Consider the following 27045-nt stretch of genomic DNA (forward strand, 5'->3'; position numbering starts at 1 on the left):
GCAGAGGGGACAGAGGATGGCTGTTGGGGTTTTAGGAGCAGGATGCCACCGCTGATGGGGCAGGGGGAAGGGGTGCCTCCTGCCTTCCACTATTGGCCAGGACTGGGTGCCCAGGGATGCAGCAGGCCCTGCCTCTTGGCATCCCTTAGACACTCACAACGTGCATGTTCCTCCCCATTCCCAGAAAGGCCAGGGGCGGAGCATGCAAGACCTGCCCTCTGAGAGTCTGGGCTGTGAATTCCAAGCTCTAAGACAGGCCCTCCTGAGGGACTCTGGGGATGTGTTCTTAGCTCCAAGAGCTTTGGCAACTCTGGTGGTGGAAAGAGCTCTGGAGGTAGGTAAACCTGGGTCAGGGCTGGTGACCTCTTCCAGTTGCTTCCACTTTGCTTTCCGGGTCTACTTCTGTGGTAACCCAGGTCAGCACAGACCCTTAAAGAACTGTTTATGGAGTCAGAAGACCTGACTGAAGTCCTTACTCTGCTCCCACCTTGTCCAAACCCCACCCACTTCACAGGGCTGAGGGGGCTCACCTTTTCAGCCCACTACACTGTACTTGTCTGTGTGCATGTCCTTTACCTTTGGCTGGGAAGAGGGCTCCCTGGGGGCTGAGATGAGGTCTTATTCCACTCTATGCTTGGCATAACCTGGTGTCTGGTGAGGAACGGAAGGAAGAAAGAGTGAACGGAGGGATGGATGGGTGGGTGGGCAGGTAGGTGGATGGATGGGCAGGTGGAAGGAAGGACAGACAGGGGTCACACTTGATAGTAGTCTAAGATAAAGGTTTTGAAAACTGCACGATGCTCTAAAACCAGCAGGAGGTTTAGCATGCCAGAATGAGTGGCTTGGGTGGCTCTCTTCCTGTTTCTGGGCCCCAGACTTCCCATCTGTAGCTCATAGTGTCTTGGACCATATAATCTCTAAAGGCTGCTCTTACTCTGACATCCTGAAATAGTGACTTTGTCCCTTCTCCTTTTCTCTCCTCTTCCCCCAACCCAGAACGTGTCATTGGAAGGCCCACATAGTTCTTGGTTTCTAAATCTGTGCCCAGTTGGGTGCCAGGTCCCATGGCCATGATTAACCCGGACAGGGCTGTTCTAATGGATTTCTGGTGCTGCCCTGCCACCACCAGCAGGTGGGGAAGTGCAGCAATACAAACTAAAGAAATTGCTAGAAGCAGCATGGCTGACTCTTGGAGATATGGAAGTAGGGTTTGGGGGGGCTTGGCACTCCTTGAAGTTTTCTATGAAGGCAGCTCTGGAGAATGAACTTGCCACCCATTTCAGACTGTAGCCCACAGCTGCCTCCAGGGAGAAGGACTTGCTCCAGCCATGGTCTGTCTTAACAGGCTGGGAGAAGAGGGGCCCAGAGGGGAGGGGAGCAGCAGGAACATGACCAGCTGGGCCCCTGGAGGAGACCCCCTGGGACCCAACTGTAGGCTGTGAGGAGAGACCTTGCCTGAAATTCATTCTTTGCAGGAGGGTTTGAAACTCAGACAGCTGTTTGATTCTCTTTCCTCGGATACGCATGTCTCCTGGGGGCTAGGGAAGCCACGGGGATCATCAGAGAAGGCCACCAAACCAAACCAGAGGGTCTCCTGAAACTTTCTCCAGGGAAGCACGGGGCCAGAGCAGACAGTTCTGGACAGGCTACATTATCCTGGCCATTCCTTCCTCACTGGGGATGGAGGGTCTGAAAGGAGCAGGCACCCATATATATTTGGAAAGCCATAGCCCCCAGCAGTTTCTTCCTCCCTCCCACTCATATCCCTACCCTGGGGCAGCAGCAGCCAGAGAGAAGCAGGCCCTCTGAGGAGCCTCTGAGGACCTCTCCTCCTGATGCCTGAATCTGCAACACAGTATCTATAACAAATGACCGTTTAGCCTCTATTGTGACATCTCCAAGGTGGGGAACTCACTTCCACGTTGGTGGGGTAAGTTCCTAGGAAATAAAGAAAAGGAAGTAAAAAAGTTGTCTAAGGTAAGGCCCAGGGGCAGATACACTTTTTGCAATTCAACAAAGTATAGAACGTGAAAGAGACCACTTGAATGAGGTACAGATCCGTGAAGAAGAGGGTGAATAGACTGGCGTTGTAACTGGGGAAAGATGGGAGATGTGGCCTTTGAGGGGCCTAGTTCCACCATCATAGCCCCCTTTCCTTTCTTTGCCACCTCAGCCTCAGCAGGCAAGACCAAGTTTATTAATCAGGGTGGGCTAAATGCTTTAATAAATCATCCCTAAATCACAGTGTCTTAACACAACTGAAGTTCATTTTCCACCCAAGTATTTAGCGGATGTCTCTCTTTTCAGGGACCTTAGGGCTTCAGCATTTGATTGGCAGTCAGGGGGAAAAGAGGGCGTGGAAGTTTGAGCAGGATGGGTGTGTGGGCCAGGCATGGCATTAGCGCACACCCTTTTGTGCACTGTCCTCTGGCCTGAGTGCAGTCACGTGACCCGACCAGCCCCGAGGGAGCCTGGGAAATATGGTGCATCCAGGAGGAAAAGAAAGGCATTTATGGAAACAAAGCAATTTCTGCCACAGCCTCTTAACCCCGCGAGCCTCCTTACGCTGTGCTCTGCAGAGGGAAAGGTGGCCTGTCAGGTTGGCCCTGTCGGAGGTGGCATCCTGCAGGCATATTCCCCTGGCCTGGCTGCCAACTGGACCCCACCCGAAGGCACCCCAGGTCTCCTTGCTCTGGGCGGGAGGGCCTCCCCTCTGACACTGTGTGTTTCTCCTCCACAGTATGTGGCCTTTGCCTCCCTCTTCTTCATCCTGGTCTCCATCACCACCTTCTGCCTGGAGACCCATGAGCGCTTCAACCCCATCGTGAACAAGACAGAGATCGAGAATGTTCGGAATGGCACGCAAGTGCGCTACTACCGGGAAGCAGAGACAGAGGCCTTCCTCACCTACATCGAGGGCGTCTGTGTGGTCTGGTTCACCTTCGAGTTCCTCATGCGTGTGGTCTTCTGCCCCAACAAGGTGGAGTTCATCAAGAACTCGCTCAACATCATCGACTTCGTGGCCATCCTCCCCTTCTATCTGGAGGTGGGCCTGAGCGGCCTGTCCTCTAAGGCCGCCAAGGACGTCCTGGGCTTCCTGCGTGTCGTCCGCTTCGTGCGCATCCTGCGCATCTTCAAGCTGACCCGCCACTTTGTGGGCCTGCGGGTCCTGGGCCACACTCTCCGTGCCAGCACCAATGAGTTCCTACTGCTCATCATTTTCCTGGCTCTGGGTGTCCTGATCTTTGCCACCATGATCTACTATGCCGAGAGGATAGGGGCGCAGCCCAATGACCCCAGCGCCAGTGAGCACACCCACTTTAAGAACATCCCCATCGGCTTCTGGTGGGCCGTGGTCACCATGACGACGCTGGGCTACGGAGACATGTACCCGCAGACATGGTCCGGCATGCTGGTGGGAGCGCTGTGTGCGCTGGCGGGCGTGCTGACCATCGCCATGCCCGTACCCGTCATCGTGAACAATTTTGGGATGTATTACTCCTTAGCCATGGCTAAGCAGAAACTACCAAAGAAAAAAAAGAAGCATATTCCACGGCCACCGCAGCTGGGATCTCCCAATTATTGTAAATCTGTCGTAAACTCTCCACACCACAGTACTCAGAGTGACACATGCCCGCTGGCCCAGGAAGAAATTTTAGAAATTAACAGAGCAGGTAGGAAACCTCTTAGAGGCATGTCGATCTGACCTTTCACTTCCGCCCCCTGTAGCGATGATTCCTGATTCAGTCAGACTGCTTCCTTAGTTCCGTGGGTGATCCTGGATCCCGCACTCAGTCTCGAGGTGTGGAGTCTGGGGGCCCAGGGAGATGCTGGGCAGCCACATTCACGAGGCGCAAGCCTGCGAGAAGAGCCTCACTGGTGGCCCTGGGTAAGGAGGTTGACACACTGGTCTCGTGGGTTCTGAAGAGATGACACGGCCCGTGAGGCTGCTGAGGACTCTCTTCACAGGAGCCCGGGGGCGCTGCTGCTTGGTGGGCAGGAGTTGCGCATGAGTCGCTGACTCAGGCCACTGACCCAGTGTCGGGGCAGGGCGGGGGTGGGTGTGATTCGGAAATGCCAGACAGCTTCTGATTTGGTCTTTACACGGTTCCCTTCAGGCCGTGCACGTGGCGCAGATGGTGCATGGGATCTGGCAGGATGGTCCCTGCACAGGCAGTAGCAAGGATTCTCACCCTCAACAGAGCCTGTCTCCATAGCTGAGTAGAATTCCTGCTCTGATGCCGGCTGCCTAGCTCCAGGCGCGTCCTAGGAGACGCCTCTTGCCCTCCGTAACAAGCTTACTTACCCCTTAGCATGCGGAACCAACTCATCTTCTACCACCACTCTAGAGTTTAGCGTTTATCTTTAGGAACCTGTTGGAGTGACTCTAGCTTTCACGTTGTCTGTTTGGGTTGATGGTCAAGTGGGAGTTTCCGGTGGCCTTCTGATGGAAGTGGCTCGTGAGCAAAGGACTAGAGGGGGCCACCACCCGGGCAGCTTAGATGAAAGCACTACAGACCAGCAACAACCTCCCACCTAGAGCTCCCCCTGTTTCCGGCGGTAGGGACTGCAGCAGCAATACACCACATCCCAGCCAGTGCACGACCACGTTCCCGTGAATTCAGGGGGTCAGGGAGGGGGGAGGGCGGCCATGAAACAATACTAGTCACCGTGGGATATATTCTCATATTCCATGGCTAGTGGTTAGTTATGGGACTATCTCAGTTTTATGAGAACCTGCACATAGCACATAAAGTTGATCACGGGGCTCTGGTCCGAAGATATAAAGCCCATAGTCTACCTCTACCCATGGAATACCATCAACTTATTCTGTGGACACAGGGATTGCAAGGGAATGAACGACCCAGAGAAGAATGACAACACTGAGCTAAGAAGGAGTGCTGGGTGAGGGAGGCTGAGTGAGTGACAGGTAGTGTCTAGTCGACGAGGGACACCCCTGTGCCCAGGTCAGGCCAGAGAGCCGCAGGCCAGCTCGGCCCTCAATGAGCAAGTGCCCCTGGGTTTGGGTGGCCTCCCCCAGTGGATGACTGATTCTTTCTTCCCCACTGACATGCTCTCTGGCCCACCACCCCCATCCTGTTCCTGATCTCGCTTCATCCCACAGCTCTGCTGCCGACTTCTCTGTCCAGGGGGGCTTTCCAGCCCCTTCGCCTGGCCCCATACCCCTCCCCACTCCCCGGAATTCCTGTAGGCACCTGAGAGGAACGTGGTGAGTGTTCTGGGCTGGGCCAAGGGCTGGGCAGGGGTCTCAGAGGCTGGAATAGGGGGGCCTGAGGTGGGGATGGACTCCCTGGCCAAGGCATGGCTTCAGCTTAGCAAGCCAGGCATGGGCCATGGAAAGCTCCTGCCCCAGCTTCTACTTTAGATTAGTGAGCCCTTCTGTTTGACCTCAGGAGTCACCATCATGGCAAGGAAAATCCCCAGGGCTCTGGGGGAGGGTCTGGGTGGGCCCAGCTCCCAGCTTCACTCCGGGCCTAGCAGAAAGGGCTCAGCCTGAGTGGCACCATCATGGCATTCCTTGGCCCTCTGTCACACTCTTCCCAACACTGAATCTTTTAGGATTGGTGCCCCAAACATGGGTGCCCCAGGCCAGCCTGTCAAGGACCCCTCATTCACTCCAGTCAGGCACAAATTCTCAGTACTCCTAGACAATGCCAGTATTCTCCATGTGCACACACACACATACAGGCACACACACATGCACACATGTGCTCACACACATACACACCCACAGAGTGCAGATGTGTGTGTCTGACACGGACACCAGCTAGTCCCAAGGACACAAGCCCTCCTCCCGTGCTGCAGCAGGTCTGTAAAGCCTGTGCACTCCTGCTGGGTCCCAGGGTCCCCACAGCCATGGTAGCCCTGCTCCTGGGAGCCTCCTTGCCCTGGCCTCAGGACTCAGAGACCTAGAGTGCTCTGGCTTGAGTGGTCTCTATGGCTGAGGAGGTATTTGGGGCCCTTCCAAGCTTGTCCTCTGGAAACCAGATGCCCAGATCCTCCCACCTTTCTCTGTCCCCATCCCCACACTCTGCCCCTACCTCTTGTTTCCACGTCCCCTGGGGGTGCTGTCTTGATGTCCAAGACCCCCTCTGAGCCTCATCCCTCACCAAAACACTCCTCCCTCCAAAAGCTGGTGTGTGACACCGGATTATCTATCACCAAGAGGGTACGTGGTCCTTAGGGGTGTCTCCCCACCTCTGCATCCCCGAGTCCCTTCCAATTTGCCTCCTTTTCTGCTTGCAGCTATGCACCTAGACGTATGTGGGGTTGGCTGACTTTGTGAGTGAGTGTGGGGGAGGCCAGAGGTGAGGAAGGCAAATGGGGGTGGAGACTGGACCCTGCAGGAACTGATTGGTGAGAGGCAGCCCCTAAAGCCTTTCCAACCTCACTCCACCCCTAAAAGCAGTCAGGTGGCCTCAGTGAAACCTGGGGTTCTCCAATTCCACTTTTAGAATGTAGGTTGGGGTCAAATTCAGCATGCTGGGCTCTAAGGGCACTTCCCCCCATCCAGGGCTAGACCCCTGGGACTCAGTCAAGGCCACCCAGTCATGCCAGGTGCACCCTCCCCTTACCTCCACCTCTTGGTCTTTCCTGAAGCCTCAGGTCTGTGTGTCTGTGAGGGATGATCTGGTCTCCTTGGTACCATGGCTGGCACGGCCTCAGTGTCTGGGGGACTCTTCCTGGCAAGGGTCGTAGGGCCTCATGGTGGGGATGCCAGGAGGACGCCCTCCTGGTCAGAGACTGCCTGGGGATGAGAGCCCAGGAGAAGCTGCTCCTCTCCCAGAAAGGGGGTCCCTCCCCTACTTGCAGTTGGGGACCCAGACCTCCTGCTCTGGGCAGTTCTGAGTGCTCCCTCTGTCCTGCCATGTCCATTCACGTGTGTCTTGTCCATCTCTGCTCCTGTAATGTGGGTTGGTTCTCTGTGGTGCTGCATCTGGGGCTGCGGGGTCCCACCATAGGTGAGCAAGGTACTGGCACGGGGGATGGTGGTGGCCAGACCCACTTCCTGCCCATGAGCACATAGGGCAGCAGTGAGGTCCCAGAAAAGCCCCTGCCTGGGCCCCCCGGGGAGCTACCACTGCAGCCTCTGGGTCATCTTTGCCGGGGGGAGGGTTCTCCCCTGAGCAGCTGGTCCGAAACACTGTGGCCCTGGCCCTCCACCCTCCCTTGCTGGGCTGGGCTGCAGTGGGTGTCGGGAGTGGTGTAACCCCCGGGGCAGGGAAGGTGGCGGGACTGGGACAGCCACGACCAGGCAGGGTGTGGGCAAGGCCCCTTCACATAGGCTGACTGAGTTTTCGCTTGGATGTAGGGGCCAAGGTGGGCGGCGGGGGCCCTGAGCGTGGTCGACGTGGCCCCCAGGCGTGCTAAGGGGGAAGGAGCAGAGAAATGAAGGACCTTGAGGGCCAGGCCTGGGTGTTCTTTTCTGTGTTGTTCACATGCTCTCTCTTTCTCTCTCTCTACTAATCATGTTTCTCTCTCTCTCTCCTCGTTTTGTTGCATGACTTGTGCTGGTTCTCGTGACTGTACTCTGCTCGTGTCTGTCCCCAGTTAGCAGGGGACTTTTTCCCTGAGCCCCTAGCTGGGCAGACCCCTCAGGGCTAAACCCAAGGAAATGCCCAGCCACCCCTGCCTGCCCTGCCCTAGCCCTGCGTGCGCCCCCAGCGCCCGCTGCTGGTGCAAACAGTAAGTACCTCGGCGGTGCCTGGACACCAAGGCACAAATGTCAGCCTGCTGGCTGACGGCCGGACACCGGGTTCTCCTTGCTCCAAAGTTTAAAAAAAAATGACCCTCTCGCGGACGCTCATCTCTCTCAGCCCATTTCAAAGCCTGGAAACCATCTCCGTGAGACGCTGCCCATGCTGCCATTTCATCATCACAGGCCAGCGGGTCTAGTGGGGCTGAGGGGCCCTGGGCTGGGGAGGCAGGGTTCCCAGCCTTCAGGGGAGCAGGTGGGAATTGAGGGGCCGGGTGGCCATCTCATCTAAAGGACAGGGTAGGGGCAGGAGTGGGGGGGTCTTGGGAGTATCTGGCCTTTTTCACAGATTCCCCAGGTTTGGAGAGCTGGCCCTCCGTTGGTTTGTCTCTCTTCCAGCCACTCCTCTGGAGTCAGGGAGGGAGAATGCTCTCAGCTTCTGAAAACACCCCAAACTGCAGATAAGCCAACAGCCCAGGGAGGCTGGCTCCTTCACAGAGGAGGACCTAAACCCTCAGGCACAGCCCCTTCTCAGAGGTCATGGCTGGGAGAAGAAGCAGGCTTCAGGGGGGGAAGGGTGTCCAGCTCACATGCACCCAGGGATCCCTGATGGCTGCACCCCGGCCCGACCCCTGCAGGGAAGACCAGCTTCAACTTTGGGTCCTCTAAAGGCTGTGGGGGCTGGATGCTCCCGGGGCCTGGTGCTGGGGGCACAGCCAGACGAGGGGGTCTTAGGCTCCACCACTTCCTCTGACCCATCCTTGGGCAAGACCTGCAGGCTGTGGATACCTCCACTGACAGACGATGGCCAGCAGAAAGACAGCAAATCCTGGCTCCCCTCCCAGACGGAGACACTGCCTGGTAGGACTCGCTGTTTTCCCCTTGAGGAAAATGTGTACAGGGTACCATGGGCCCCAACTTCCACCCCTTCATCCACTGCCTCCTCTCTTAACCTATCCTCCCCTCTCCCCAGAGGCCCTTGGGAGGGAAGGCGGGGCCAGCCAGACTGTGAGGCAGGACTGGGCTTGTCTGTGCGCACACATGTGTGCCCTCAGACACGCCCCGAGTGCTAGGCAGCCCCCAGACCCCAGAGAGGCCCCAGCCTCAGTCACATGGTGTCAGAGTTACCTTGGTAACTGGCCTTTTTGGTTCAGAGTAAATTGTGGAGTGAAGCCCCTGGCATTTGTCAAGAAACGCATTGTACATGAAATGCTTTGCCATCTTGTACAACACACTTTTTTAAGTTCCAAAATTATGATGGGTTTTTCTTTTTTTTTGGATTTGCTTTACGAATAAACCTGATTGGTCCATTTCTCTTTCGACTGACTGCCTCTTTGTAGTGACATGATGTGTACACGGGCCGTGATCCCGCCCGCGGGCACGCCGAGTGTGTGCGCACGGAGAAGGATCACTTCTGCGTGTAGTTACATGATGTGAACAGGGTCACAGAAGAGGGTCAGATAGGGTGGAGATTTGACTGTCTCTAGCTTTTTGCCCCTCTACAGTCTTTTAGAGAGCTTCCCCTCATGTGGTCATGCCCATGTTGGCATTGTCTTCCCTTGAGGCTCTCATCCTAGAGGAAGTCTTTGAGGAAGCCACGGTGCCCTCCCTGGGGGCTGAGCCAGTGTCGTGCTGGCCAGAAGGTTCTGCTTTGAGGGCAGAGAGCGTGCAGCAGGGTCAGTCCCCAAGAGTGATGGGCAGGGGCAGAGGCCGCCAGAGCTACCTCTGCCAGCTCCAGAGGCGTCCACGGGGATGTTCCTGGACTTGGGAGAGGGAGAGCTCCCTGCTCTGGTCAAGCTTCATCCTCACCAAATGTACCCCCAAACTTCTTCCCAGGTTCCTTCTCAGGCTCCCGCAGAGGCCAAGACTCGTCTTTCCCACCCGAGTCCATCAGCCGCTGTTGTCTTTACACGTCCATTTGCTCTGCTTTGCGGGGGATGCAGCCGAGAGGAGACAGAGGACTGGGAGCCCCCTCCCAAATCATGGCCTGCTGTCACTGCCTCATGCCTACATCCCTGCTGGCGCCTGTGCGAGCTGACCAGGCCTGCTTGGGGGCAGAGCAGGGTGGAAGCCAATGTCTTGGTCCGTGTGGGGATCAGAGCGGACTGAGTGATGGAGCTTAAGTCTGTGTGGGGATGGAGCTGACTGAGCGGTCACATTGGGTCTGCATGGGGGACAGAGGAGGCTTTGTGACCAGCTGTAGTCTGTATGGGGGATGGAGCATATAGAGTGACCAGATTGGGTCCATATGGCGGGGAGGTATTGAGGGGATCAGATAGGGTGTGTGTGTGTGGACAGTGTGAAGCAAATGATCAGATAGGATCCAAAGAGGGCCTGGAGTAGAGTTGATGGATGGAGACTGGATGGGGCCAGGGATGCCTGAGCGGCCAGCCGGATGCGGATGAAAGGCAGCCAGGCTCTGGTCAGCAGCGGAGGAGTCAGAAAAGGCTGACTCTCTGGACAGGAGTGTTTCTGCGTGTCTGTCTGTCTTCTCCCTGAGCTCTGTGTCTAGCCCTCTACCCATGACCGCATCCACACCATCCTGTCTCATCGGCCCCGCCTTGAGCCCTGGGCCCGGCCCCCAGCACTGCGCTTGCCGGGCCCATCACCAACTCATCTTTTTGCAAACTTTGAGCAAACCCAGGAACCCTCCTCCTCAGCACTGTGGGCAGCCCAAAGGCTGCCCAATTGAGCTGGGGACCCCCAGCCTCCCACCTCCCTCCACAGCCCACTCACTTTTCTGTCCTCAGTTATGGGCTGCCCTTTGCCGATGCCCCACTTCTGGCCTGTCCCCCAACAACTAAACAGTTTTCAGTGTCTCAATAGCTTCTGCTTATATGTTTGAAGATTCCAAACTGAATGGGGAGGTGGCGAAGGCCGCGCTGGCGAACGAAGACTGCCCCCACATAGACCAGGCCCTCACTCCCGATGAGGGCCTGCCCTTTACGCGCTCGGGCACCCGCGAGAGATACGGACCCTGCTTCCTCTTATCAACCGGGGAGTACGCGTGCCCACCTGGTGGAGGAGTGAGAAAGGGTATGTAGAGGAGGCCGGGGCGCTCTGCATCAGCCGGGCCGCCTCGCGCTCCTGCAGATGGGTGGGTGGGGTGGCGGGCAAGGGGCGCTGAGGGGCAGGCAGGCACACTGAGTGGGGCAAGGAGCAGAAGGAGCCCCAGGGTCGGCCCCCAGTGGGATGGCAGGCTGTCAGAGAGAACCTGAGGTCCAGGCAGCTGTGGGTTGGAATTGAGCTGGGGGGGGGGCTTGGGGACAGGCTGGCTGACTACAGCCCCCAAGGCAGAGGGGTGCCTGTGGACGTGGGAGGAGTCTCGACTCCTCCAGGCTGCTCTGGCAGATGGCAGACCAGACCCAGAAGGCAGTGATCTCCCCTGTCCCTTGGTTGAGGTGGGCAGCGGAGAGGGCCTGGTTTGGCCAGGACCCTGTGGACTTAGCCATCCAAGATCCATGTTCTGGAAGATGCATCCTTTAAAGAGAATCCCCATACCAGTGGGAGGGGAGGCATGAAGAGAGGTGACTTCAGGGCTTGGAGGTGAAGCCAATGTCCTTGCAGAGGTAAGGTACATGCTAGTCAGGACACTGCTAGTGGCAGATAGAGAACTTGCCGAGAGAAGGTGGTTACACAGGACTCTGTGCAACCCCTTCCACCCCCAGCGCCCCCTTGTGGTTGGTGAGGGCTGAGTCCCGTGGTGGCCTCTTTGCTCAAGGTCTCCTTGGATCAGACCTTTAGCTGAGGCTGAGCCCCTGGAGAAAAGGCTTCTAGTAGAGCTTGAGCATGAGCTGGGGAGAAGCTTGGGGCGGGGGCCCAGTGCACCCCAGCTCCAGGCCCCAAGCATCGGCCATCCTCGGCACAGCGGGCTGGCTGGGCGTCTCGTGCATGTGGGGGAGTGCCTCACAGGCTCACTCGGGGTGCATGCTGACCGGGGTGAGCAGGTCAGGCCAGATACTTGGTTTTTTAGAACAACATTTGGTGTAGCCTGTGTCCATTCACAACTGCTCCAGTATTTGAAATGGCTGAACAATTGTAAGGAAAAAACACAGAATTCAAAATAAAAGGCAAACCCAGGAGAGGAGAGGTAGCCCACACTGAGACAGAGGAGGTCCTTCTGGTCACTGGCGCTTAGTGTGCTCACCTGACCCAGGCTGGTCCCTGCTTCCTTGCCCTGCCTGGAGGTCCCCTGGACCCCAGTGCGGCACACCACGCCCCGCATGGTGCTGCATGGCAGAGGGCTGCCGGCCTCATCCTGAGCACCTTCCATGGATAGGCCTGATGCTTCCCTTCACAACTGGCTTTTTCTTGAGTAGAGGTTTTAGAAAGCCAGGAGCAGGGGCAGCCCAGGGGAGTGAGGGGGAAAGGCGGTGGACCCATTCCCAATGGCTGTGCTCTTCCTGGTAAGGTCTCATGGGCTACTATCTCCTTCATCTTGAATGTTGAATCAATCCGTGTGGCCTAAAAGAGCAGACAGGAGTCTCTTTACTATGCTTCCAGAAGCCCAAGGTGTGTGGGACAGAAGCCCCATCTCCTTGTAGTGCCCAGGGAGTCCAGTGGCAACCACTGTCCACAGGTGGTACCCACTCCCCAGTCCTACAGAGACGCCAAGGGTGAAGTGCCCCTACCCGCATCCACCTGGCCCCACTCTCATGGAGTCATGGCAGCCGCCAAGGACTTGCTTTTCTTAGGATAATTCCAGGCCATAAGCCATGTGCAGGGTAGAAGAGTTAGGGGCTCAACCCGTTCCCCCAGGAGGGAGAGAGAGAAAGAGGCGTGCTAGGCTGGCTCACTGCATGGGAGAACCAGGCCAGCTGGAGAAGAATCTGCCTGCCTCTGCATGCGGCTGTTCTGTCTTTCCTCCTCCTTCCTTAAAAACTAAGTACCAAGCGGGATGGGAGAGCCAAGAAGAGAAGCTCAAGTGTTAATTGTATTCTTTACATACAGATCTTTGCAAAGAAAGCCCTGTCATTGCTAAGTATATGCCGACAGAGGCTGTGAGAGTGACTTGACCAGGCGGCTTGGCCCAGGACACTGGTGGCTATTAAGCATCTGGGTGGACCTGCAGCCCCTCCTCACCCTCGGACAGAGTAAATTCACGCCATGCAGGTTTGCCGGACGAGTCCGAGTGGCCCAGGCCTTGTACTAGGACGGACGTAGCTTTTCTACGGCCAAATGGTAACTGACCGTAGAGGATTTCTTTTCCTTCTTTTCATTTTTTTAAACATTTTATTTTATTCGGGGAAGGGGGGTGGAGGGGTCCCTTAGCATGACTTGCATGAAGTTAACCAGAAAACCCAGCAATCCAAACCCACCAACCCCCTGCAACTGTATGATTATTACTCTAAACCACGACAACAACGAAGAGAAACAAGCAAGAGTCCTCTATTTTCTTTCAAAGCTCTTTCCTTTTATACACAATGTTGGAGCCAAACTGTAACTGCGTTCCTTCCTTCCGTAGAAACCTGTACGTTTTGAGGGGAATGGAGCGGGGGGAGAGCTGGGGAGGGGGAACGGATTACTTCCCTTTTTGTACACGAGATCCAAAGTAAAGGTTCCCAAAAGGGCAGTCGGTCAGTCATCGGTCATATTGACCTCACTCACCTTCATAGCTCATCTCTCACGCGGAAACAGAACTTTGCTCCAAATAGAATTGTGGAAACTCGCACTGCCGCCTTCTTCCCTGTTTGGCATGCCTGTGACCCAGCGGACGTCTCCCCAAGACCCCTGACAGCGGCTAGTCTAGGTTGATTTGATCATCTTAGTGGTGTGTAGCTCCAGTGTGACCAACTTTCATAATAAATTGTTCATAGTAGATAATCAACACTGTATGGATTTTCCAAGAGTTACTTCCGAGCACCAAAAGATCAGGACCGCAGGAGGGCCGGTCCTCCTCCACCTTTATTAAGGCACAACCCGGCATTGTATGCAATTTAGTACTTCAGAGTAAAAAAACTGCATGCCCAATGTTATGCAAAGCGATTCTAGCATGAAATAAATTTTGTATCATGGTTTCTGTATAGTCTAAAGCAGATTTGTTTTCCTGAAGCAATTGGAGGTTTGCAGAGACACACTTCTGCATCTCGAATAAATATAGTATTTTCCCAACAGAAACAGAGGACAGTAGCTTGGCTTTGGTCTGATTCTAAAATTAGTGGTGGGGTGGGGGGTGGGGAAGGATGATATTTTTGAAAAACACATGCTTGAGTTGAAAAAAAAAAATGCAACATCTCAAGCTCTCACTGCAGCTCGTAACATTTCCTGGAAAGAGAGCAATGCTGCTTTAGTTCAACACTCTCCCCTCCCTAGGCTCTGGCTCTTGATAATAAAAAGCTGACTTTGGAGATGAAGCATGGATTTGGGTTTTTATTGCCTCCGGCAGTGTCACAATTTGGCTCTGGGCCCCAGGTCAGGCCCTCTGTGCCTGGGCTGGGATCAGTCTTAGCCCTGGCTCCTCTGGTCTCAGGGACTTACCCAAGATGCTGGCTATCCTCTCACTGGGGGAAAGCCAGGACCCTTGCTCTGAAGATTCTGTTGGGTGTAGGGAGGGAGGTGCTCTCAGAAGGAATTGGGCAAAAAAGGCCCAGACCTGAGACGGCCCATCTTCTAAGGGGGTTCACCAACATAGGAACTTCTCCGTGAATCATCCGTATTCATGACTCCTTGAATCTGGCTATGTTGGAACTCACAGCTCCCCCGTGCAGACCATGGTCACCTCCCTCCTAGGGCCATTCTTGAATCTGATGGAGCCAGAGGCAAGGATCTGACAGGTCTGGGGGTCCTACCCAGCTGTGCCCCTGCTGGGCCCAGTCTGGGGGACCACCTCATCACATACCCCTTACTCAGCCTGGAGGCATCTTGGAAGGGCTGGAGCCGTCTCCTAGAGATCTTGATTTGCTTGAGTTGGTTACTTTTGCTCAGGGGTAGAGTGGGGGACTGGGGTTCCAATTCTTTTCCTACTCATTAGAGAATCCAGGAATGTTCAGGTGGGAAAGTCCCTAACATTCATGGTCGTCAACCTCTGAGCATTTCACAGATGAGGAACTGAGGCCCAGAGGGGAGTAACCCAACCAGAGTCATAAACAAGTGGGTGTCTGTTTCCCCTGGATTTCTGTTCCCTTGATGCTTCCCAACATGGCCAAGTCCAAGATCAGATGGGTGGGTGGGAGGCTGAAGGTAGGTGCAGAATTCTCATCTAATGTTTCTCATCCCCTCTAAGCATTAATTTCAAACTCCCAGTGCTCTGTGTGATCTAGGAACCAATGCAGGCTATGGGTGGGGGGGGATGATCAGTGGAGCAGTGAGTATAGCAAGACCTCTGCCCAGGGGTTATGCAGCCAAAGAGTTGCCAGAGCCACACTGTGCACGTAACAGCCACACATAAGTATCGGCATGTAGAAGCCAAGCAGCCTACGGTGCTGCAGGGAGGGTAGAGGTCCCTCCATCTGGGGCCCACCCTGGAAGAAATGCCTCTGGTGGACTCAAGGGGGACTCAATACAAGGCCGTTTGGAATAGGGGTTTTCAGGGACACAGTAGCTAATGGAGAACGGGGATTAATGTACACTGAGCATCTGCCATGTGCAGGGCATCTGAGAAAATTTGTCTGATAATGGCCCACAATAAGTCAACATGCCCATTTTAGAGTCAAGAGAATGGGCGCAGAGAGGTAAAGTAACTAGCTCAAAGCCACACAGCCAATGGAGGATGAAAATGAGATTTTACCCCAGGTAGTCTGATTCCAGAGCTCAGGTTAAGCTCAAGCTAATTGAGGCCTTCCTGGGGCTGGAGGTGGAATTGACTGGAATTCTAGAGTTTCTGGTCCTGAATCCCAGGGCCCTCAGGCCACGGGAATGACAGAAGAGTCATTTACATGCTGCTCTGAGCCTTCCACACATACATCTGACCACCTCACTTTTCTGCTTAAACACCTGTTGCCCTCAGAATGAAGTCGAAGCTCCTTACAGTAGCTAGCAAGGCCCGCCAGCCTCTCCTCTCCCAACTCTCACCGCTCTGTGCTCCAGTTGCTCAGAAATTCCAACCCTACCACAGTTTCACTTGTGCCCCTTAGGACCTGGAACCCCCATCGTATTTCCCGACTTGCTCCCTAACTCTCAATGTCAAGTTATCACTAAGTCCTTTCACTCAGAAGTGGTGGATGCTAGTGTAGGGCTTTACTTTGAGCCCTAGGCTTGGAGCCACCATTCTCAAGCACAGCCTCATCTAATTTTGGCCCGATGGCCCACTGGGACCCAAAGCTGGTGGGGCGTCAAGGCAAGATGTATGTGGTAGATTAGGATGTAAACATCCCACCAACACCTGGTACGTCGCTGCCCTTCAAAGCTCTAGAGGCTGGGGCCCAAGACCTGGGAGCACATGACGGGGTCTCACTCCCCTCCTCTTTTTCCTTTCCTCCTTCTCATCCAGGAGGAATATGAAGGCCATTCAAGTTAGTCTATTAGAAAAAAAGTCATTCTTAAAATGAGTGGGCATTTTCTCAAGCTGGCTCCTATGTATGGCTCATGAGCAAACCAGGTGGATGGTACTGACATTTTCCTAGTGGAGGTGCTGGGGATTGAACCCAGGACCTTGTGCATGCCAAGTATGCACTCTACCACTGAGCTATACCCACCCTCCTGGATGGTATTGACATTAATTGACTGTCAGATGGTTATGATATCCACAGCTTAGTTATCAAATATTTGTTAAGAGCCCAAAGCAGAGGCTGGGTTGGGGTGAGGGGATCAGAGAGCCCACTCAGCCTCCTCACCCCATGGTGGGACCAGCTCATTCATGGACACTTGCTGGGCACTTCCTCTGTCCCAGGATTTGTCTTTGGTGAGAAGTTTCCAGAATCGACTGAGACCTGGTTCCTTGCTCTTAAAGAGCTCAGGCTCTAGTAGGAAAGAGGGGCTTGCACATCTACATTCTGAGAGCGACCAATAGGGTTCACAGGGTCCGGAAAGATATCTAGGAGACGTTGTCAATAGCCCCTAACTCCCCTGGTGCGTTCAGGCACTCATCAGATCCGGCCAGGGGACTGACTCAGGGAAGCCTGTCTGCGGCTGTCAGGAAGGGAGAACTGAGGGAACTGGAGGGGACAAGAAGGTCTGTGGTGTCATCTAGTGCCAAGAGCCACCTGTGCTTCCATGAGTGAATTATCTGGGCTCTGTGTGCTTCTAAGAAGGGTCTGACTCAGGTTCTGAGGCTTAGGGCTGATGCACCACCTGACTCTGTTTCAGGCTGGGAAGAAGCCCCAAGACACCTTCTTGCACCCAGTAGGAGGCCTTGGGAGGGGCATTAGGGCTCAGCATCAGAGGACTTGGGATTTGGGCTTCTTCCAGCAGGTGCTGAAAGAGGTAGGGGAACTCCACACCGCCATGATGTGAGAGAGAGTGTGCTGGTTCCTCAGGGGTGAAAAACCTGTCTAGGAGGTACAGGCCCGAGTACTAATCCGTATGGGGCTGCTTTCCCACCCATGAGTCTGATGCAGACCACTCAGCCTGTAGGACAGTGGGTAGCGGCCATTAATGGCAGACTGGCTCCAGTCTGGGTCATCTCTGGGCCATCCAATCGCTCCATCTCTGAAGGCTTTTTCACCTTGGCAAGACCAGCTCAGAGTGCACAGAGACATCCTTCCTTCCATTCCAGAAGTGCTTAGAGGCTGTACTGGCCTCTACTGGTTCCGGGAGATGGGCTACCAGAACTTTGCTAGCCAGAACACTGACGTTTCTAGAGAACAACATTGGGAGCAGGGCTCCATGTACTGGTGTTCAGGGTCAGCCGAGGGCCGTGGGTGGTCTCTGGGTGCAGGTCTGGGGAACTCAGGATTGTCCTCATCTCCACTCTCCTGAGCTGAACCCCCTCCTGGTCCCAGGGCTACCCCTTGTCTGCCCCCACCCCAACCTGGTCTGGCTTGAGGCCCTTGATGGGTCACTTCTCAAACAGCGCCTTGGGCCAGGAGGGAGGTGTGTGACCTAGAGATGCTCCTTTCCCTTCTTAGGCCTCTGTTTTCTGACATGAACAATGGAAATGTTGCATCAAATCAATGGTTTTAAAACTTTCTCAAGGACCCCTTGTCAAGTGAACTCTTATGTGAAGCCCAATATATAATATAGACTAAAATGAAACTGCTGTGAATAAGGCAGAGGGTGAGGACCCAGAGATCTCTCTCCACTTGGCCTTCCTTTACCCACAGCCCTCAAGGTGGCCACTGAGTTTCAGGACACTTCTAGGGCTCTGACGAGTGCAGTCTGGAGATCACCACAGGTCCTCCAGCTGTGATGTCCTGGGGTTTTGTAACGTCCTAAAGCCACTGGAGCCTAGTTCTCAGACCCAAACTCTCTCCTGAGTCAGAGGAGAAGCCGTGTGGGATGGGCCACAGACTTGGCTGGCCAGTTGGTGACACTGCCACACAGTCCCCCAGGGAAAGCTACTTTTTGATGCCCTCTGGCCAAAAGCCTGCTGCCAGTCACAGCGGAGAGAAAGGTGCTATGTTCCCCAGAGCCTTAGCTGCGACCAGGGAAGACCTGAGGCTCGGGGTCTGGTCTGGTCCCCATTTTCACCTGGCGCCCCTCCTCCTGCAGAGGCCAGGGCCTGGGGGTGGTGTTGGGGTTAGGGTCTTGGTGCCGCTTTCCCTGTAGAGCCCCCTTCCCACGCTGTGCCTGTCCCTCACCTGGAACTACACAGCCTGGCAATTATAGTCACACAGACTAGCTCCAGAGCCCCGCCTGGCTCAGAGGCTCAGATGAAGATGTCACTTTTCTCTGAGTTCCATTGGTTCTAGATTCCTTTGTCTGTCCCAGAGCTCTCCTGTGCCTGGTCTTTCCAGAAGTCTTGTCTTCTGCCCTGAGCATGGCCCAGGAACCCTCTGTCTCGCTGAACTGAAGGCTGCTGGACCGAACAACCATTATAGGTAGAGCTGGGCTTCCTGTCCCTACCAGATAGAGACAGGCTGCTGCCTTCCTGCCACCTCCCCTGTCCTTTGGCGAGGACTTCACCCTCATTCTCCTGTGCTGGGCAGAAAGGATGTGTGCCTCCTTGAGCCCAGATGCTCCGCATTGAACCAGTCTGGTCAGCTCAGCCATGGGGCCTCCTGAGCCCTTCTCAGGCCAGCCCTGCAACCCGACAAAGCACTTCTCTGGGAACACTTCGGCAGGTAAAGGCGCTTTATTAAAGGGTCTCTGTCACAAGCCCCCCATTTCTGAACCTGTTAGATTGGCTTTGAGCAGAAGTTTCTGGGTGTCTTTCCTTCTGGTTTCTCTCTTTGTCCATGGCTTCTTGAGAACTGGCTTCCTTGGTGGCATCCAGGGAAGGATCAGTGACCATGGGGCGCTGGCCCAGGACAGGGAGGGCTGGCGGCTGGCAGAGGGCCAGGGAGTGGCCAGCCCCACAGCCCACGCGGACTCCGGACAATGATCGCAGAGCCTGCACGGGCTGCGGGGCCCAGACATTGGCTTCGGTGCCGTCCCCGCACATGCCGTGCTCGTTCCAGCCCCAAGAGTGACACACCCCACCTGTGAAGGAAAGAGGAGAGGTTCTGCGTGACAGGGCTGAAATGCTCTCCCTGGGGGCGCAGGTTATCAGAAACCCCAGTTTACACATAAAGAAACCAAAGCTCAGCCACACATGGGGGCCCGCTTACCACCCATGCTTCCTCCCCTCCCCTGACCCGAGTCTTCTCTTGTTCATTCCCACCGACCCACAGCTGTTTCTGCCACGAGCCTGGCTTTGCCCCTGGCCCTTCCCTGACTGTCACCCCCAATACTCCCCATGTCTCTCTGTCACACACACACACACACACAATCCTAGACCTGTCAGTTCTGCCCCCCGAAAATCTCTCAAATCCTACCACACCTCTCCATCACCCCGTCACCCTGATCCCAACTGCATTTTCTCTCAGCTTGGCCATGCCAGTAGCCAACTGACTAACTGGGCTGCTCACTGTCCACTCTGATCATCAAACAGCATCAAGATAATCCCTGACAACTGCAAATCTACCAGGTCACTCCCCTGCTTCAACCGCTCAGTGACGCTCCACCGCCCCTAGAGGCCTTTCCTTGGCCTGTGAGGCCCTGAGAGATTTGGCTCCAGACTATCCTGCTGGGCTCCCCTTGCACAACCCTCACCAGGCCCCACCGCATTTCAGAACCCTGCCTTCTTTCAGTTCTTTAAATATGCCCTGTGGGGCTGGCCTTTCTCTCCTCGTCCTAGCTTTACCTGGCTCCACACCTCCTCATTCTTCGGATTCTGTTTAAATGATGCTCAGAGGCCAGATCCCCCGGCTCCCAGTCAACTTGGATTCTTGTCATTGCCTTTGTACTTTCCCCATGTGTGGCGGACAGACTGTCTGGGTGGTGATGTGTTTGCTGTCCCCTCCTCGCTAGATGGTCCGCCCTACAGTGAGGGAAGGGATGTGTGTGTTCTGTTCACTGCCCCATCTCTAGCCCGGTGCCTGCCACACTGCTGGTGCTCGGTAAGGTTTGCTGACTAGAGCAAAGACTGAAGAACTCAGAGTCACACAGCCAGTCTCCAACCAGCATTCGAGCGCAGGTCTCTCTGACAGTCTGTGATGCTCTCACCCCATCACAGCACCTCTTGCTGGGGTTTAGACCCTTTTCTGGGGCCTAATTAAACTCACATTTTTCTGTGGTTGTTTAAAAAATTTTTTTTTCTGATATAAAAGTAACACCTCTTTGTGGCAAAAAAGGAAAAAAATGAAAAATGTGAATGGGTGTAAAGAAAAGTAGGCTTCCAGAATCTTGCCCACTGCTATGGATATTTTAGATATTTCTTTCAAACCTTTAATTTGTGAAAATTGTAAATATTTGTGTACATATTGTCTTGCTTTGATGCCTTAATATTATTTCAAAGCCTTTCTCCATAGAAGTATGAACTGTTCAAGAAGTAAGTTAAAAATAATTTGTTTGAAATTTTGAAATAGCTCAGTATGCAGAAAAGTACAAAAAATAATTTAACAGAAAGACACATATCCCCATCCAGATTTAAACTGTTTGTTATTTGCTTCAACCTAAAAAAAAAATCAATCATAAAGACACCCACTTCCCATCCTTGGCCCTCCATCCATTCCCTCCTTCCTGGAAGGAACCACTATTTGAAGTTGGTGTGCATTACTTGCAAGCTTGTTTTAGATGTGTCCTTAAATACTACGGAATATTTTTAATTTGTTTCAAAGATTCACATAAGCAGTGTCATTCAAATATGTATCTTTTTTGTGACTTGCTCTTTATACCATTGTTTTTGAAAGTTATCCAAGCTGTCACAGATTTAGTTCATTTTAACTGTGCATAGTATCCTATTATGCATAAATGAGATTTTACTCATCTGTTTCCCTTCTGATGGTCAGCTCTTTAATGATGATAATTGTTGCTATTTTATTACAATATGATATACCATAATATTATGTAACAATACTATTACTATTGTTGCTGCTATAAATAGCACTGCAGTGAATATCCTGGAACACTTCTTGTACAAATTGGTGTTTGTGCATGTTGATTCCCTAGAAGTCTGAGCGTAATGGAATCACAAGTTTACATTTACTAGGTGTGGTCAAACCGCTCTCCACAGTGGCTTCAGTCCCATCACTTACAGTCCCCTCAGCAATGGATATGAATTTGTCTCCCTCTGCCTTTCCCTTTGGACTCTTGCTACTTTGATTAAGTACCTGTAAGTAATTTGCATTTTCTTGACTAGTAGTGAGATGGAGCATCACTTTATGTTACTAGCCCTAAGTTGCTTCTTCTACAAATTGCATGTTTACATTCTTGGCCTGTTTTGTTCTTTGGTTGTTTGCCTTTTTCTGATTTGTAAGTGTTCTTTGTGTATTCTTTTGTTTACATAATTCTTTGTTATAGCATTGCACATGTCTTCTCCCAGAAGTCTGCAGTGTCTCTTCACTTTGTTTCTGGTGTCTTTTGTTACACGGATTTATTTAGAATGACTGCCTAATGACCCATGCTGGAGATTGAACAGTTTCTTTAACCTGCATCCTGTGATCAGATACGTAGGTGGCTTCTACTTTTCATTATTTTGTATAACATTTCTATGAACATCTTTGTGCATGAAGCTTTGTCTAGATCTCTAATTATTTTCATAAATTAGATTCTTAGAATGGGAATTCCTGGTCAAATGTATGGACATTTTTGAGATTCCTGAGTAATGTTTTGAGCACTGCCAGAATAATTTTCAGAAAGGCCACTTGAATATAACTACAGCAATCTGTGGGAGTCTTTGTCTCACTCCAGCATTGCCAGCATTTATTAGTTATTATAATATTTAAAAATCTTTTCTGAATAAAAAGCTTTTCTAATTGAAGACAAAAATGGTATCTCATCATTTTTACTTACACTTTTCTGATTACCAATGACACTGAAAAATAATTCTTATTTTTCTCAGATATTTGTGTCTCCTCTTTTGTGTATTGTCTGCTTCATATCTTTTTCCTGTTTAGTACAGAAGAGTTTAGATGCTCAGACTCAAGAGCCAGATGGCCTGGGTTTAAATCCTAGCTCCTCCATTTATAAGCTGAGTGACCCTGGGAAAGTTACTTAGCCTCTCTGTGCCTCAGTTCCCTCATTTGTTAAATGGGGATAATAATACCTTTATTGTATAGTTTATACATACTTACTCATTTACAAGGATTAAATGAGTAAGTAGGTATAAAACATACAGTATAGTAGTCCACACTTACACGCAAGGGACACTTTCTAAGACCCCCAGTGAATGCCTGAAACCACTGAGAGTACCAAACCTTACATATACTGTTTTTTCCTGCACTAATGGGCGTGTAGCATGGATAGCCTGGAAGAAGGGCTGATTTACTTAAAATGGATTAATTGTTTATTCCTGGAATTTTCCATTCAATATTGTCGAGCTGCAGTTGACAGCGGGTAACTGACGGGTAACTGAACCACAGAAAGGGAAACCGCGGATAAGAGGGCACTGCTGTACTATGTAAACATTTGCTTTTGTTGTTGTTCTCAAGAGCCTTGTTTTAAAGATTGTTTACTTTAAGAATATTAGTTCTGTGCCATATCTGGCATAAATATTTTTTCTCAGTTTGATTTAAAATTTTGTTTTGGGTCTTTTGACGTAAAACGTAAGTTTTATGATTCTGTGTACTGAAATTTCTTGAGCTTTTGTCTTATTTCTCCCATTGCCTGTAAGAACTGAAAGCCTATCCCTATCCAGAGCAGAAAACATTCTTTCTGACTTTTTTTCAATGCTCTGAGGGGTTTGTAAAATTTTTACATTTCACTCATTATCTCCTGCAAGTCTGTTTTGCAGACCACTCGTGCACAGAGGGAGGCTAGCTGGCCTGGGATTACCCTTCCCTTTCCTTTTCCCTAGTAGGGAGGCAACCATTAGCCAAAAGCTTGGGTTGGGGAAACACAGATGTCTGCCTGTTTGGCCCACGAGTGAGGAAATGCACACAGAGAGGATGATGTCCGGGCCGCAGGTCCTGCAGTCAAGCTGGACCTTCAGCCAGGCCGGTCTGAGGCTCGAGGTGGAGAGTGGAACCGGCCGGGTACCTGCGGGCCTGGCTCGGCACCTGGCGTGGGCTTTGCGCCCGGCCCTGGTGAGCGGCACCAGCTGACGGTCAGCAGGGATGGGGGTGGGAGGAAGGCAGCGCTGACCTACCAGCGGGACGCGGCACAATGGGCAGCTGGCAGGGCCCTCTCCTCCTGCCAAAGGAAACACGCTCTGAGGAAGCCACACTCGGGGCGGGGGTAGCCAGAGGCCCTGTGCCAGGCCTCTCATGCCCACTGGGTCGAGAAGCCTGGCAAAGGCTCAGAAATAGCTTCCCCCGATACTTCCAAAGACGCTGACTTGAAGTTAGGTGCTTTAGAGTCTTTGTCTCATTTAATTCCAACCACCCTGAGAGGCAGCCATGTTTTAAGACTACTGTCATTTCATAGACGATGAAACTAGCAGTGTGGCTTCAGAATCTGCACTAAACCCTGCATGTTATACACCAGGGCTTGACAAATTTATTCTATAAACACTGACAGTAAATATTTTAGGTTTGATGGTCGCTTTTGGTCTCTGCTGCATACTCTTATTTTTTATTATAAACTTCTAAAAATCATTCTTAGCTTGCAAGGCTGCAGGAAACAGGCCATGAGTAAGATCTGGCCCATAGGTGGGCAAGGAAGGCCATGCTGCTGGCATATCTTCCCAGCAGATGAGAAAGCTGAGGGTGGAATGAAAAGAAGTCAGGGGTTCCTGAACACTTTAAACAAACTTCCTATAGAAAAAACCCAGGCTGCTGAACTCAGAAAGTGAAAGATGGGCTCTCCCCATAACAGGACTTACACAGGTCATCTTTAAGTTCTGAGCTCCTCCAGCGTTTTAGAATATGTTTCACACACCCCTCCCCCACCCTCACTTAGGGGGACCTGTTCAGGGGCACAGAGAAGATGGGAAGGCCTTGTGCACTCAGCAAGATGCTACTATGATGGCTGTTCTGTTGTAGAGGCGAGAGGAAGGGGGACGGCCCGTGAAAAGCTTCTCCCTGAGCTAACTGGAACACGGGACACCCAGTTTTCAAAACAGGTAAGTGCAGGATGATTCCTGGCATTACAGAGGGCTCTCTGCCGTGTGCCTGGCACTCACCAGGTTCTGGAGGACACTGAAATCCCACCTGATTGATCCAGATCTGCTTTAATGGCCCAGGGGCACACGGCTGAGCCTGGGGTGGAGAGCTCCCAGTTACAGAAGGATTCCTAAGCCTCCTAAGATTTCAGGCCCTACTCGCGGGGCTGGTGGAGTTGATACAGGCTGTGACAAGTGACGAAGCTTATGGCCCCCACACTTGCGTCAGCCTAAAGGCCCTGCAGGCAGCGGAGCCTTGGGACTGGTAGGGTCCCTGGCACAGGTTAGACACAGTACTCAAATCTGTTCGGGTCTTGTGGCAACTGCCTGAGCATCTTGGCAACCTGGGTCCTCCCAGGGCCTTATGGTGCTGGGACTGCAGCCCAGTGATAGGAAGGGGGTGGCATTTCTGCTGAAGGGTCTTGCCTAGGAGGGGCAAATGCCCAAGCACGTGTGACAGAGCCTCTTGGTTGCCCCTGAACCACAAAATGAAGACTACATGTCCCAACCTCTCTTACAGCTAGGCATGGCCGATGAGATGCAAGCTGAAATGTTCTGCAGCAGCTTACAGGACCCTTCCTTCAAAGACAGATGGCATGTGCCCTTTGCTCCTTCTTCTTTGTCCCTTCCTCTGTCCTGTCACTGGGAACGTGGAAGTGATGGCTGGAGCTCTAGCTGCCATCTCTGACCATGAAAATGGGGGCTACAACCTAGGGATGGTGCTTTTCAGTTTCATGTAAATGTTACCTTAATTCCCACAGCAATCTTCTGAGGTGTACTACCTCCATTTTACAGATAAGGTAACTAGGCTCAGGGGGTTAAAATAACTTGGCCATGGTCATGTGGCCATTCTAGTCAGGACTAGAATTCAAGACTCCTGAGTCTTGGGTTCCTTCACTAGCTCCAAAATGGCAATAAAATCACAGAATACTTCATGTATGCCAGGCCTGGTGATAAGCACTTTATACATATGAATTCACTGAATCCCCACAAGAAGCCTGTGAGGTACAATCTAACACACCAGAGAGGTGGTATGAACTGTGCAAGGTAACACAGCCGGTAAGCAGCAGAGCTGAATTCAAACCCAGGCGGCAGGACCCCAGAACCTCTTCTGTCAATATACCGCCCTCTCTAGCAAAACCTCTGCTCCCCAGGTAATTAAGGAAAGTTACAGAGTCATGGCCCACCTGTGTAGGGACAAGCTCAGTGACAGAAGAGAAGAGCTATAGCTTATGTAGAGGAGCAGAAACATTCCCAGCCCTCATGAGCGCTGGGCTGAGGCTGAGTCAGCTGCAGAGGGCCCTGCCCCCTCCCATCCGCATCTGGTGGGGGTGGGGAGAGGAGGGAGGGATGGTGCCAAAAGCCAGGCAGCCAATGGTTCACCTTGCCTCCTGCCTGTCAGAGGCCTCATGAGGACTAGGGCAGCAGGCAGGGCTGCTCTTCTGCAGCACTGGGAAGAGAGAGAGAGGAGGGGCGAGGTTTGTACGCCTCTTGGAGAGGAAGGCTCTGGATTTGGGAAGGTGGTAAATGTCAGTGTGGATGGAGCTGGCCCTGCAGCCAGGCAAATTTGGGATAAACTTCTGGGGGTCCAGCCACACAAGCTTATGGGCATCCCACCCTCTGGGCAGTAATTGGTGGGATGGTCCTTAGGTCCTGCTGTGAGCAAGGAATTCAGGCCTCCTGAAGTGTTTTGGGTCTAGGTGGCAACCTCTGGACAGAAAGAAGAGGACCAGGTCCTTCCCTTCGCTTGCTTGGACAATTACAACAGCTAGTCTCTGCAGAGGCAGCAGGCCTGTGTGGGGGAAATCAGGCTGAATCACAGAGGGGACCAGGTCCTCCCATGGACAATTTTCTGTCTCCCCACCACCTATGATGGGCCTCTTAGCTGAGTCTCAAGGCCTCCACAGTCTGTCCCTCTTGTTACCTCTCTTTCCCCTGTTCTGGCCCCGCAGGCTTGCTGCTGTTCCCTGAGTTCACCCAGGCCTTTGACACAGTCATGATTTTGCCCAGATGAGCCTGTTTACTTCATCACGTGGACACCTTGTGCTGGACACAAGACCTAGACGAGGAGAATTCAGTTTCTGCCCTGGGACTCCCAGGCCACTAGGGAAGACAGCCACGGGGAACAAGGATGATAGGGGCCAAAGACAGGGGTACACAAGGAGGCTCACACAACGGTGTTTATTGTAGCATTGTTTGTCATTGCAGAGGATTAGGGGGAACCCCAAGTACCCATCAACAGAGGAGTGTTTAAAGAAACTACAGTTTGACTCTACTATTGAATAATATACAGCTGTTAAAAATGATGAGCTAATGCTTGTGGCCTGACATGGGAAGAGATCTCAGACATTTTTAAGAGAAAATAGGTTGCAGAACAATATAGAGAGAGTATGATTCAATTTATGTAAGGCCCCTATATATTTCTGTATGTACAGATCCTGAAGAATATATCCCAAACTGAGAACATACAGTCTCTGAGGAAAAGAGGGAGAAATGGGAGGAGGGCAATTGAGATTTTCTTTGCTGTGTGTTCATATATTTAAAAAAGCAATAATACAGGATGATGATTTTTAAAATGACAGTATTTCTAAGGGACAGTGCATAGAGGAGAGGATAATATGCTCTGTTGGGGAGAGGAGGTGGGTGTCACTGAAAGTTACAGAGGTTAAGTCTTAGCTGGGTTTTTAAGGATGAATAAGAGTTCACCAGC

At 52.6% G+C, this 27045-nt stretch overlaps 2 protein-coding genes across 4 annotated transcripts in view; one reads left to right on the forward strand and one right to left on the reverse strand.

Moving 5' to 3' along the window:
- KCNC1 (potassium voltage-gated channel subfamily C member 1) overlaps positions 1–14067 on the forward strand; it is a 43891-nt gene extending 29824 nt beyond the window's left edge. The window contains exons 2-4 of the mRNA XM_015243631.3: positions 2741–3674; positions 10565–10753; positions 12668–14067. Of these exons, the coding sequence (XP_015099117.2) occupies positions 2741–3674; positions 10565–10753; positions 12668–12732 (1188 nt within the window). The 3' untranslated portion in view covers positions 12733–14067. The remainder of the gene's footprint in view (positions 1–2740; positions 3675–10564; positions 10754–12667) is intronic.
- Positions 14068–18872: 4805 nt separating this feature from the next.
- SERGEF (secretion regulating guanine nucleotide exchange factor) overlaps positions 18873–27045 on the reverse strand; it is a 202368-nt gene continuing 194195 nt past the window's right edge. For all 3 annotated transcript variants that reach the window (XM_072969634.1, XM_072969632.1, XM_072969633.1), the window contains one exon: positions 18873–19234. In XM_072969634.1, coding sequence (XP_072825735.1) covers positions 18891–19234 — 344 coding nt within the window. In that variant the 3' untranslated portion in view covers positions 18873–18890. The remainder of the gene's footprint in view (positions 19235–27045) is intronic.

The sequence above is a fragment of the Vicugna pacos genome, chromosome 10, assembly GCF_048564905.1.
Source record: "Vicugna pacos chromosome 10, VicPac4, whole genome shotgun sequence".
Lineage (NCBI taxonomy): Eukaryota > Metazoa > Chordata > Mammalia > Artiodactyla > Camelidae > Vicugna > Vicugna pacos.